This window comes from Cololabis saira, chromosome 20, assembly GCF_033807715.1.
Source record: "Cololabis saira isolate AMF1-May2022 chromosome 20, fColSai1.1, whole genome shotgun sequence".
NCBI lineage: Eukaryota > Metazoa > Chordata > Actinopteri > Beloniformes > Belonidae > Cololabis > Cololabis saira.
In genome coordinates this window covers 33,622,985-33,636,202 of record NC_084606.1, presented here as the reverse complement: position 1 = coordinate 33,636,202, position 13,218 = coordinate 33,622,985, and the positions used below count along the sequence as shown (strand labels likewise).

Genomic DNA, 13,218 nt, shown 5'->3' with positions numbered 1-13,218 from the left:
TTTCGAGAAAAAAGTCGATATGTATTTCAACTTTATTCTCGAAATTCCGACTTTATTTACGAAATTTCGACTTTATTCTCGAAATTGTATTTCAACATTAATCTCGACATTTCGACTTTTTTCTCCAAATTGTATTTCAACATTAATCTCGACATTCTGACTTTTTTCTCGAAGTGACCACTAAAAAAAAACCTTCCCCTCTCAAAAATGTTTTCTCCTGCATGGCCCTAATACTCTTCCGTAAGTAATCAGAGTAATCAATCACTGTGCGATAATAAAACGTCCTGTAGACCTGAGGTCTGCTCAAACTGCCAGCTCCTTTAAATCAGGCCTAAAAACATTACTTCGTAGGAGTTTGGGAACAAACGAGCTGAAGAACGCTTTTTGTGGACGAAGGAAAAACTTGTGTTGTTTATTTCAGTCTCTCGTTTCAACTGCCCGTAACAGAACAACAGTAACAGAACACTAACTGAAAAGTCATCATCATCATTAATAACGGCTAGATTCTTGTGAATTCTAACCCACTGAAACTAAACAGTGTCCTGCTAGTGAGTGAGTGGCCACTACAACTGTTTACTGGAGCTTACTCTTAAAGGAGCATGAGGCAGGATTTATGAAAAAAATGCGTATACGTTTTAAGTTTTCTAGTAATAGTGTCAGATGAAGCGTTCCAAACCAAAAAGAATGAGCCCTCTAGCGTATCTCTCCTTTGCCTTGAACAGGCTGTGTGCTGCAAAATGTGCTGTAATTTTGGGCCCGAATTTCCTGGGCTGTCCTGCGGATGTGACGTCACATGACGCTGCACGCACGTTCTCGACGGCGCGCGGCTTGGATACAGGAAGAAGACGAGCGCGGTGGATCCAGACATGGATTCTTCCACAGCCGGCAAACGACCCAGCGCCACTCAAAGCCCACTACTGCTGAGGAGTCCGTGCGCGCTCCCGTGCCGGCTTCGCTGTTGGCTGCAGTAACCCCAACGGTCGTCGTGGCGCTAATGAGTCTCATTTCTTATTCTTGCCTCATTCTCCTTTAAATGAAATACTTACCTGCTGTACTCTACTGCCCTTACTTTTTAACAACTTGTGCTTTTTATTATTTTACCTCTTTTCTTATCATTTTATTTCATATTATTTTTACTGTTTAATTGTGTCTTGCCGCTTTTAATGTGGATTTAAAGCACTTTGAATTGCCTTGTGTTGAATTGTTCAAAACAAATAAAATTGCCTTGCCTAATGATAATAACAATAATAATAACCACAATTATATGCTGTAACAATGCACCTTTACATAACCATGTCTACCTCATACTGCTGCACCTTTCACTTTAAAAAAAAATTGTATATATGTTAATAAGAGCTGTCATTTGTCTATTTACTGTAGAGTGAGCGAAAATAACCAGAGTCAAATTCCCTGTCTCGTTTGACCTGACTTGGCCAATAAACATGATTCTGATTCTGATTCCCTTAATTGGTGTCACTGAACCCATTATTCCAGTGTAATGTAAACTTACAACGCCATAAAACATGAAAAAAACATTCACTGAGCTCAGGTGGTTTCGTTAAATATCACTTTTCTTTTACTGAACAACTTTCTGGGTTATGTTATAATAATTGCCACAACGCATATTACAACCTTTGGCAGGGGGGGGGCTTAAACAGTAGTTTATACAGATATGGGCTTGCCAACTGCTGGGTAATACTAAAAGTTCTTACACCTATGAAATTATTTATATTATAAGAAAATTCATATTTCCTGAAATTACCAATTATAATGAGACAGGGGAAATAACTATTTTAAGACATCAGGAATCTGTATAGTTATGGTACCCAAAAATCCAGATAAGACACACAACTGATAGTGTTTGGCAAAAAGACATTCTTTGTGATCCTCCCTCACACAATTTTTCTGGTTTCACTATAATCTAAGGCTATACTACTGTACACAGTATCAGAACATTTTAGGAAGAGTGGAACTACGGAAACATTGATAAAAAGAAAAAAATTGGTATAACATAAATGCATTAAATCCCTGAAAGATTTACTTTTAATACCCCTCGTATTCCCCCTCCCCCTTAAAATCAAAGAGGTAATTCTGTGTAATGTGACTCACTTTAGAGCAATGGTTTGAACATACAATCTTTTGAATTATTTACTGACAAGCAAAACGAAAAACAAATAAAAAAGTTGAATAAAATTACAAAAACATTTATTTATACAGATAAAAAACATTTCTTAAAAATATAGAACATTGTTTTATATCACCACAGTTACATACGATGATATGATGGAAAACTGAGTGTCTACTGACAGAAATAGCGCAGTGTCTTAAATGGCAAGAAGGACATGAAACTGTGTGATCAATAACTTTTAATTGTTAATCCTAGACATCAAGATCATCATCAGGGTCCTCCTGGTCATAGTCATCATTTGCATCAGGCTCATACAGAATTCTGCCTGAACCCGGGCCTGAGTGGAGCAGAGCTGTTTTCCTGTAAGATTAAAAAACACAATGTTTTTAATTTCTTTTAAAAAGAACTTAGACACTTCAATATATATGTGAAAAATCTACTGACTTCTCTTTGCTGAAGACAAAGGGAAGTGCAACTTTCTCCTTAGCCTTTCGCTCTGTGTCGGACAGCCGAAGATTGAAGGTCAAATTAGCTGTTGGGTCCACCTGTAGAAAAACAAATATAACAATTTAAACTCTGTCCACCCATGCATAACAAGAAGGTACCATGCATCTGATAAATCGCACCTGATGTTCCTCTGCGTCACTTTGTTTATGTCCAGTAGGGCTGGGCTTACTTTGTATGGTGACTGTAAAATCCTCTTTGATGCTGAATATCTCCTCCTATGGACAGTAGAGACGTGATCAGTAATTTGCAACATGATGGGAGCAGAAACAAAAAAAAAAAATCTTCTGCTCCTTACATCTTGCATGACTTTCCCTGATTTTGAGCGCTTAGTTATTTTTGCAACTGCTTCTTCTCCCTTTATTCCAGGTGCCACAGTGATCACTGAGGTAGCCAAGCGGCAGACACTTCCTACAGTGCCCCTCTGATGCATGTCTCCATGAAGAAGGCCAATAATAGCTCTCACAGCTCCCCCTAATGAAAACACAAAGTATGTGTTAAATAGAGAAAGTAATACTTCATCTTACAGCTTCTCTTTACATTAAAATAGTCCACTTGAGATAATTTCATCACGTAAAGCAAATATAGATGGACTTTTCCTTTGCTTTTGTATGAAAGATAAAGATTAAAACACAGAATTAACTCTTAAACCTTGAGTCACACCTAAATCCAAGGTAAGCTACACAAAAGCCTCAATATGACATTGACAAACAGATAACAATTATTGTTCACCTTTCTTGAGTTGCTGAAGTGTTTTGCAGACATCAGCTGGACTCGCGTGTCTCAATATCCATGACAGAGAATCGATTACTAACACAGTTGGTTTGGGGTGTGAGGTTTGTTTTATCAGATGTGCAACTCCCTCTAAATTGAACTGGTGCACTGTAAAAGCTGGGGAATCAGTCCATGCAAGGGGGTCTGGGTAAGCGTTGCAAATATGAAGCCTGAAATAATAGATAGATAATTAAATGTACCTTTGATTGCAGAAATACATTGAATCTTTTTTTTTTTTTAATTCAAACACTGTCAAGGCCTTCTTAAAAAAAAATAAATATTACACCATTACACATACGCAGTATGTAGGTTACAAGCAATTGCATATTCTGCAGTATGCATTAAATACACAGATAGTATCCTACTTTTGGAAAATTTCCAGTGTGAAACTAACTCGTATATCTCACATATTGTATTCTAAGACCCAAATTGGCCGGTACAGCAGAAGCCGCTCACAAAGTGATTATGCTGTAGCATAATCACTTTTACAGTGGCATACTATGAACTAACAACTGCTATATCAGCGAATTGTACAAATCAAATGTGCAGTAAACAGTACACACTGGATGATGTATTCTTTGGCAGCATGCATTATGAACTCTAAAAAAATAAGTGTAGAAAAATATACAAACACTTTGAAAATATGCCTGACAAGTTTTGACAAGTCAAAAGTCCAGAGTTTGAAATGACACACAAAAAGAAAAACAAATACAGGGTGGATAACTTGAAACCAGTGGATGTTTCCAATGTTAAATTGTTAAATAATTAACAACACAACAAAAATCGATATAATTTCCGTTGATAACCAGTTTACCTCTGAATGATTGATGTTTTCAGTCCATCTTTCAGCTCGTCTTCATTCACATCAAAACAGAGGACCTGGACATCCTCCTCCCTAGCATTAAAACATGTGTAAAAAGAGATATTTAAACGTATTCTTCTAATAAATATATATAAGGGACTGGACAAATGATAAGAGTATAAACTGATCACAAACTCGTTTGGTAAAATACCTGTTCAGGGCAGCGTTGATGAAGCTCTTTAGGAGGTGTCTTCCAGAGCAACTACAAGAATCTATTAATACACAGATGTTACACCACCATTTTTGTCTACGGTTACATACTGATACTTAATTTCAACAACATTCAAAAATGTACCTTGGATTATGAGAAACACTCCAGGATCAGTACCTTGCAATAAATCCGACAACATGGTAACACTTGCCTATAACAGACATAGATAGCTTTAGCTACTTAGCATGCCTCTGAATTGCCAACCTATTAAGCTACGCAGAAATCAGAGGGAACAATCCCTCCTCGAATATGGTTAAAACCCAAGAATAAAAAAGTGTACCTAAAGATGTCGCAAGCTATGTTTCGCGTACAAATTTGATGTAAATCCTGCATGCTTTGCTATGTAGAATGTTTGAGGTTCACAAACTCCATATCCCATACTTCCCGTGACTCAATATCTATTAATACATGGGAAATGAAGTGTAATAACGTTTAGGATTCCAGTCTAACTGACGACAAATGACCACACAAAAACTACGTTACCCAGCATTCATTACAAGAATCTTGGTAGGAACGTCAGGAGGTTTTAGTGGCAGATTAGATCGGCTTTGATGACTGACCCCGCCCACTCCGCCTCTAAGAGCCAATCAGATCATCCGTTGTAATGTCATCAACCAATCAGAGCGAAGCATCCCTCCCGCTGCGTCCCGCTGGGCGATCCAATCTAGCGCCTGCTCCGCAAGAGGCTTCTGCCGCGCAGGGAGAAGAAGATCGTGCAGAATAAAACCTGAACTCTACTCTAGTCGTTTGTATGCTGACCGAAGGAACCAAAAAACTTAATCTGATAACTTCCCATAATGGATATGCAACCGGATCCCGCACTTACTTAACAAGCGCGTACCCGCTGGAGAGGTTTAATGCCTGCTGTTCGCGGTCTTATTAGTGCCACGGTAGATTTAAGTGCACCGCGTTAAGCGATAGGGGAATTAATACGGACGGACTGTGTTTTTCCGATCAAGGATCTACCCCAGCTCCCCCTCGCAGGGAGGCAGCCCCAGCAGGAGTCTCTGGTGGTCGGGGCTGAGTCTCCAGACCTCCCGGGGAAGGAGGCGCAGCCAGGCCGGGGAAGGAGCCCCTTATCCCCGCAAGCTGCCTCCCCCTGCTCCGAGGCCTCGGCGGCGAGGCCACAATGCTCGACATAATGTCCGATCACCAAGGTACGTCTCCCCCCCAACCGCTTTTAACTTATTCCACCTAAAAACCACGACGTGGTGCTTCTATTTTCACTGTAAATGCAGTTTTTGAGGCGTTAAAACTGCTCAAGTTGTGACCACTTTGCCAGTGTTACGTTTTTACTGTTAATAACACTTGCTTTCTGTCTGACTGACACCAAATGTTGTCTTTAAACGCCTAATAACCTCATGTCAATGTGAATACCGCTCGTATTTGGTCTGGATTGTTGTAGATTATTAACCTAGTGTCAGCGTTAGCCGCGCAGAGCTAACCGGCTAACCTGAGGGTGTAATGTCTGGCTGGTTATCCTCCAGATCACCCATACACGGAAAACAACACCTTTAAACGCCAAATAAGCTCATTTATAGACACTATGTGTCTTAATTTGAGCAGTATGTGAAGCCTGTGGGCTGACACGCCCGCTGTTAGCATGGTGCTAGCAGCTCTGAGCCCGGTGGATCAGCTCATCTCCCCCGGGAATAAACCCACAATAAACACCAGTCTCAGCCCGATTAAATGTCTCGGTCTGGCTGTGCTGTGGTCGTGGTTGCAGGTGCAAAACCCCGAGCCCTGTTAGCTCCAGCTACCGCTAGCAGATGGGGTTAAAGTGGTGGATAAACCCCCCGGATAAAGCTCCACCACCCCGGGTTTAATGTCACAGTTTAGTCGCACATGTGCGGGTTTTAATCGACGTTCCGCTCGTCTATCAGCTATGAGGGTTAAAACCGTAAAGGTTCAAAGATGGAGACCGAGTGGCGGCTATTGAACAACAGGGAGGAAAACCTCCACTTTGGCTGATTATGGAGTCGTTTCGTGACAAAAGTCATCGATAAATGTCTTTTAGTGATTTAAGGGAACCAAAAAAAAAAAAAAAAAAAGCGCGAGTGTTGCATGAGGTCGGAGTTAATGGCGATGATAATAATCCTGGAGTGATGGCTTGTTAGCGGGCTAATGTTAGCCCACGCTGCCTTGTTCTCGGGAATAAACTCTCACGTTTTGGTGGAAACAAATTCATTACAAGTTTGCTTTTTCTGTCCCACCAGATTCACTGTTGACATGTAAAACGGAACCTCTGGTGAGTAGCTTGTGATACTGCTGATGGTGTTTGGAGTTTACTCGAGCCTTTTGTTGCTGTGTCTGGTTCAGCACTTCCCCTCACTAAAGTGTGTGTTTGTATTTCTGCAGCCTCCAGAGAGGAAAAAGAGAACCGTGGAAGACTTCAACAAGTTCTGCAGCTTTGTCCTGGCTTATGCCGGGTACATCCCAAGTCCAAAAGAGGTAAGCTGTGAATTAGAAAGTGTATTATTATTGTTATTGGGACTGCACAATGTTGTTTCAGCATTGAGATTGCAATATGTGCACAAATTAGAAAAATATTTACCCTTAGTATCTTTTCACTGCAAATGTGTCTGATTGGTTTCTTGTTTGGTTGTCATCTGTAGCAGAAAATGTCTCAAGACAGATCAGTTATATGTATTGAGTTGAGTTATACTTTAATGTCCACTAGGGAAATTTGTTTTAGGCACCAAATACATGCATAGCGTATAAAAACACATACAATCAACACATACAGACAGCAACAGATATCAGACTCAATACCACAATAAAATTAGTGAGAAACCAAGCAGCAGTGAACGACGTTGCACATACCCTAGGCAAAAATTGCATCTATCCCGGAACCTCATTTCATTACATTGTGTATGTATGTATCATACATACATACACAATGTAATGAAATGAGGTTCCGGGATAGATGCAATACGTTAAACACCTAAAATAATACATAATGTATGTATATAAATCTCCTTTGTTAGCACATTCTACTCTTTCACATTAGAGTTTGCATCACTCACCTTTTGGTTTGCATTAAAACATGCTATTAAGTGTTAGCTGTGGTGAAATGTTAATTTTCTTTCCCTATGTTTTACATTTATAGTTGTCATTGGTCTTGTACAAGGCTTAAGTTTGATCTTTCTTTTCTTTTTTAATGTAGGAAAGTTCCTGGTCCCCAACTTCATCCAGCTCTGCTCACAGTTCCGGGTTGTCGGGAGATGGAGGTGGTGGAGGCAGCAGCTCCATGGGTAACACCTGGCCGGACGGGAGCTCCGACATCCACACCATCCACACCTTTGTCCGCAAAGCTCGAGCAAACAAGGGCAAAAATGTTCGCCGCATGCACTCTGATAGCACTCTCCTGGACAAGATGCGCCTGAAAGACTCCCTGTACGAGAACCAGGCCAGCACAAAGGCCGAGCGTAAGAAGGACAAAAAACTGAAAAAGCTGTCTCTTGGCTCTGCTGTGACTGCAGCAGATAGCGGCAGCAGCGAAAGCGAGAAAAGGGCACGCATCAAGCGCAGCAAAAACCCCTCCAAACAGCCCAAAGCAAAGAAGCTCAAGAGCGCAGCCGTTCAAAGCGAGACGGACTCCGAGGCGCGGAATACACACACCGATGTAAAAGCTGACAGAGAGGAGCTGGAGCTGCACGGGGGCCCCACCTCAAGCATGCAGGGATTGGGGAAAATGCAGCCAGACGAATCCATTAGGGAAACAGAGATGAGCTCCAGTGAGGGCGAGACATGGATTGCAGATGAAGACATTATGGTGGAGTCAGGTATGATATTGTGCTTTTTTTCCCCTGCATTTTATTTGTGAACATTTAGTATTGAACTACCATTTGTTGCATACTGTCCACTTTTAATGCTTAAAGCAGTGCAACAAAAAAAATACACGTTTTTAGTTTCACTTGAGGGAATATTTGAGTATCAGTCCCTACTTAACAAAAAACACTCAAAGTGCTAGTAACTTTGGACTCCTGTCTTGATCATCTCTTAAGACAATGGCATTTTGCTTTACAGCAATGACACACAGAGCTACAGTAGGTTTCATGACAAAAACTAAAGTCCAGTCCAAACAAATTCATACTCATGGAAGTGACTTAACCTCCATGCCCATAGGGGGAGACTCGCAAACTGCAAATTGTGCTACTTTAAGGCACACTGGCTGAAAAACCATCTTTCAGTCACAATGTCCTCTAACGCATATCTCTTTTTTTTTTTTTTTTTTCTTAACAGGGGACGATTCATGGGACTTGATTACCTGTTACTGTGGGAAACCATTCGCGGGACGACCTATGATCGAATGCAACCAGTGCAGCATATGGGTGCATTTGTCATGTGCGAAGATCAAAAAGTCAAATGTTCCAGACATCTTTTACTGCCACAAGTGCAGAGACTTGCGGCGGTCGTCGGGGCACAAAAAGGACACTTAGGGGTGACGGGGACTGAAGGGAGGAGCACCCCTCCTGTTTCTGCTGTTCTCTGACACTTGCTTACTTGGATGCCTAGAGCCAAAACAGCCTAAATAATCACATGGACGACAACTGCATCGTCAGTTGATGGGATTTATTTTGACAATCGCAACCATTCTTATTAATCCCTGTTTTGTTTTTTTCTTTCTTTCTCTTTTTTTTTTGGCTACTGTGAAGAACTGGACGGAAGACAGTGATGGTTGAGAATAATTTGTTTAATGATTCCTCCATTAATTGGCGTTATCTACTGTGCTGGTGATGTGCACATGCATCTTTTATTACTTATTTCTTACTCATTCAGGGAGCTTTTTGTCTTGTAAATTAGCCTCTGAATGAGTACAGTTCACAGTTTCTTAGCCATTGTTTGTTAAACTTAAAAAACCAATGCCATTGTTTCTAAACTTAAAAACCAATGCAAGTTTTACACACTGACAAAACTATAGCTTATATATTGTATTTCTTGAGGGATGGAAAATGTCACTCCCGTCATTTGTTTGGAATACGTCATACTGCTTGATGGGCAGCTCTTTTTTTTTTTTCTTTCTCTCCTTTTTTCTTTCGATTCAAATTTATTTTGAGGGTCTTTTCTTTGTCAGTGATCACCACTGAACCTGAAAATGTAAAGTTCTCACTCCTTTTTAAGAAATAATTCAACGTATAAAATCTTTCATGGAGCTGATTTCTTTTTTTTTTTTTTTTTTTTATTTTAAGTTGCATACAAGACAACTGTTTCAGCCAAGCACTTTGAAAATACTAATTCTTATCTATGGTTTTGGCTGCAGGCATGGCTGTCGATGGGGAATTTGAGCTACAGTTGAAAAAAAAAATCTGTTCATGGCTGCATTTATTCATGACCGAACTTTTAAGTTTTCTTTTCTTTTCTTTTCTGGCTCATTAATCACTGATGAGCCATCTACCATGAACAAATTATACGGCAGAATATATTTAATTTTTTGTTGTGTGTGTGTGTGTGTGTGTGTGTGTGTGTGTGTTTTGTCAAGTCATCTGAAAAGAAGGGGCTTAACATTGCTGTAAGACAACTGGTTACGGTGCTTTGTTTTTTTCAAAGTGGCGCTGAAGCTTGTTTATAAAAATGGTTGTAAGATGTTTGTTTTACTATTTCACGTTATGGTTTATTTCTTAGCTTTCTGAGAAACGGGATTACAGATGCACCTGCATCAGAGGAAGGACACGAGATTGTCTCACGCCAGGAGCAAGTTATAGTGTACAGAAAAAAAGAAAAAAAAAAGTCGAGGCTGCGTAGGTTTTGGCATTTGTTTATTTTTGTTTTTACCATGTGCTTTTTTTGTTTTGTTTTTTGTTGGGAGAGTTTTTGCAAGTCTTTAGTAGCAGTTGCACTCTTCTGTACAATTTCAATTCTATGTACATATCCTGTTCTTTGACAACTGTACATATGTGAAAGTGAAGAGAATACTCAAGCAAATTCTATATTTTCTGCAGTCTAATATTGTTTTCTTTAATTGTAGCTTGGAAAATAAAATTCTTTGAAATGATAGTGTTAGACTTGTTTGAATAGAAAAGACTATTTTGAACAGTTTCACTTCTTTATTTCTTTATTTATTATTGGCACGTCATGTTCCTCTCCCGCCACTAGAGGGGGATCGTCAGCAACAATCTTGCTTAGTATTGCAGTAAATACAAATAGATAATGAATAAATATTAAGATATACAAAGTTTACACATGAATTTGTAGAAAAAAGTTGGACAACCGTTGATTTAGTTCCTGTAGTCGTCTTTGTGGATCTCTGGCTCATCCTGGGGAAAAAAAAGATGATGTTAGTGTTTGGTTCCTCTTGGATTTGAACAAAGTCCTTGTGAATTATTAAAGGTAAGCAATTGTTCTGATTAGAAATAGCTTCTAGATTTATGGAAAACCTCGACTAGCCATGAAACATAATTGAGTTTGTGAATGTCGGAAGATATTCTCATCAAATCAGCACCACACTTGCACCCCGAGGTCTTCAGGCTCATGTGTACTCAGTTTTACATAAAAATAGCATGCCGTTGTAATGCATGTTAAATGCTTTGGAAATGCACAATACTGATCATAGAATTTAACATCAAATATAACCTTACAGTGCAATCTTTCTCTTTTTAATTCAATTCAGTTTTATTGATTATAGCACCAAATCATGACAAATGCCATCTAAAAGCACTTTAACAAAGTTCAACTCCTTCCAAAGTAGAGCAGTTAAACCTAAGCCAATGAAATAACCATAATAATTATTGCTTCGGTTGTAGCTTACCTTTGGGTTTCTGAAACTGGACATTTGAAAGCGGCCGATGGGATCCAGAGGGGCCACTTTCCTCCTGCAGACACAACAATCAGAGAGATACTCTTTCAGCGTCATTCATTCTGCAACATTATCCTCTCATGTCTAATTCTGAACGTCCCCCTCTTAAACTTCAATTATGAACTTACTCTAGCACTTAAACAAACAATAACTTTAAATACATTTTTCATTGATTTAACAATTGATATCTGCATATTTCCTGCTGAAATGTCAGTATTGGGTGAATGGTTATCATAATCATAATCATAAGTTGCCACATGTATTGATGTTTTGGCTGACATAAAACTGATGTAAGCTGCTGAAGTTATTTCATTTTCGATCGTGCTGGTCATTTCATGGGTTGTAGAACTATCCAGAGGTGTCAAAAGTATTCATATTCATTACTCAGGTAGAAGTATAGATACTAGAGTTTAAAAATACTCCTGTAGAAGTTGAAGTATCAAGTTTTTTACTCAAGTAAAAGTATAAAAGTACTAAGTAATGTAAGGGGGGAAAAGCCATTAAGGACAAAAGCCATTGAAAATGAATGTATCTTAGTATAATGCAAATATATTAAAGAAGCATATATGTGTACTATTGAGCATTAACATGTGTTTCAGAGAGCAGGAGATATGATGACTAGTTGCCTATAAGTATTCTAATGGTGCAAAAAGTCAAACTTCAGAGGCATGTTATCATTTATCCTAACCTTTATTGGAATGTACATCCAAGTTTAGTTGCAGGAATCTGAGGGAACGGATGTAAGAACAAAACTGGACAAGAACGTCTGAAACAACCACAACCAAATTCACTCTATCCGGATGGAGCAATTTAACTGGATAGTTTTTATTAAAGGCCGAAATGAAATAGAGTAACGAGGCTGTTTTTAAAATGTAAGGAGTAAAAAGTACAGATAATTGTGTGAAAATGTAAGGAGTAAAAGTAAAAAGTCGTCTGAAAAATAATTACTCCAGTGAAGTATAGATAACCAAAATTTCTACTTAAGTAAGGTAACGAAGTATTTGTACTTTGTTACTTGACACCTCTGGAACTATCCCACACGGGTGTAAACGCCTGGTCCTGTGGACTCACCTCTTCTCATTGGGTTTATGCTTGATCTGGAACTGGGAGGAAAGGTGCTCTGTTGGGCCGATGAGAGCCCCTGAACGTGGGGGACGACTGTCAGCTTCCCTGCTCATCTCTCCTGCATCCCCGACGGAAAGGTCTCCCGCATCTGAGAGATGAGACAGGCGGGAAAAGACCTCTTGGTCCAGCCAGTTAACTTCCTGCCAAGAGAAAGTATATCATTAAGACTGCAATACTAAATCCTTTCAATTGTTCAGTTTTGTTTCTCCAGCAAAAGGCTTACCCTTTTGTTTTTGAAACGGCTTGGTAAAACAGCTGCAGTTATTTCCTCCAGCAGCAGGTAAACAGCCAAGAAAGACAGTACACATCTGGAGCAAGGCATCTGGATGGAATAAAAACCCAATGACAAAGAGCAACAGACTGTTATTCACTGTCAGGATCCAGTCACACGCACAGAGGGGGAGAAAAAAAGCTTAAAAATGAAACCGTTCCCTACCTTCATTCTTCTGGTTTCTCTGTGGATTTCTATCCTTCACAATCTTGGTTTGCAACTTTGTGAGTCTGTGGCGTTAAGGCGGTGTGGAGGGTATTTGTAGCCACGCATCAAGGGTGGGTTTTTATTATGGGACTATTATGGGGCTGTTTAGGCTAAGTGTGTATGTATGCATGTGTGTGTGTGTGTGTGTGTGTGTGTGTGTGTGCGAGAGAGAGAGAAAGAGAGAGACTGACTTCAGACACGGCAATTAAATCTGCCGCCTTGCTGGCCACCATTGTCATTTGTTTCCATCTTCTATAGCCATTCTTAAGTGATGACAACATGCCTCGACACACGTACGTACATACACATAACACATCACCCTCCGGACTCCCGGCCCCCC

At 39.7% G+C, this 13,218-nt stretch overlaps 2 protein-coding genes across 2 annotated transcripts; one reads left to right on the top strand and one right to left on the bottom strand.

Moving 5' to 3' along the window:
• Positions 1-2,188: 2,188 nt before the first annotated feature.
• Positions 2,189-4,862, bottom strand: elp5 (elongator acetyltransferase complex subunit 5). The gene is made up of 9 exons (XM_061709650.1): positions 4,760-4,862; positions 4,564-4,630; positions 4,420-4,480; positions 4,221-4,301; positions 3,365-3,576; positions 2,931-3,106; positions 2,755-2,850; positions 2,573-2,673; positions 2,189-2,488 (listed from the first exon to the last, which is right to left on the bottom strand). The coding sequence occupies exons 2-9, from the start codon at positions 4,616-4,618 to the stop codon at positions 2,380-2,382; spliced, it is 891 nt and encodes a 296-aa protein (XP_061565634.1). The 5' UTR covers positions 4,619-4,630; positions 4,760-4,862; the 3' UTR covers positions 2,189-2,379.
• Positions 4,863-5,160: 298 nt separating this feature from the next.
• On the top strand, positions 5,161-10,476 carry phf23b (PHD finger protein 23b). Its single transcript, XM_061709643.1, has 5 exons — positions 5,161-5,636; positions 6,696-6,727; positions 6,838-6,930; positions 7,646-8,264; positions 8,725-10,476. The coding sequence occupies exons 1-5, from the start codon at positions 5,609-5,611 to the stop codon at positions 8,919-8,921; spliced, it is 969 nt and encodes a 322-aa protein (XP_061565627.1). The 5' UTR covers positions 5,161-5,608; the 3' UTR covers positions 8,922-10,476.
• The last annotated feature ends 2,742 nt before the right edge of the window (positions 10,477-13,218 follow it).

What these genes read in the sequence shown, in the direction of transcription:
- elp5 (XM_061709650.1), bottom strand. Translation starts at nt 4,618, where the DNA reads ATGTTGTCGGATTTATTGCAAGGTACTGATCCTGGAGTGTTTCTCATA. An exon ending in AGTGTTTCTCATAATCCAAG is followed by an intron (nt 4,481 to 4,563) that starts GTACATTTTTGA and finishes GTGTATTAATAG; the next exon opens with ATTCTTGTAGTTGCTCTGGA. An exon ending in TTTGTCTTCAGCAAAGAGAA is followed by an intron (nt 2,489 to 2,572) that starts GTCAGTAGATTT and finishes TTAATCTTACAG; the next exon opens with GAAAACAGCTCTGCTCCACT.
- phf23b (XM_061709643.1), top strand. Translation starts at nt 5,609, where the DNA reads ATGCTCGACATAATGTCCGATCACCAAG. An exon ending in CATGTAAAACGGAACCTCTG is followed by an intron (nt 6,728 to 6,837) that starts GTGAGTAGCTTG and finishes GTATTTCTGCAG; the next exon opens with CCTCCAGAGAGGAAAAAGAG. An exon ending in ACATCCCAAGTCCAAAAGAG is followed by an intron (nt 6,931 to 7,645) that starts GTAAGCTGTGAA and finishes TTTTTAATGTAG; the next exon opens with GAAAGTTCCTGGTCCCCAAC.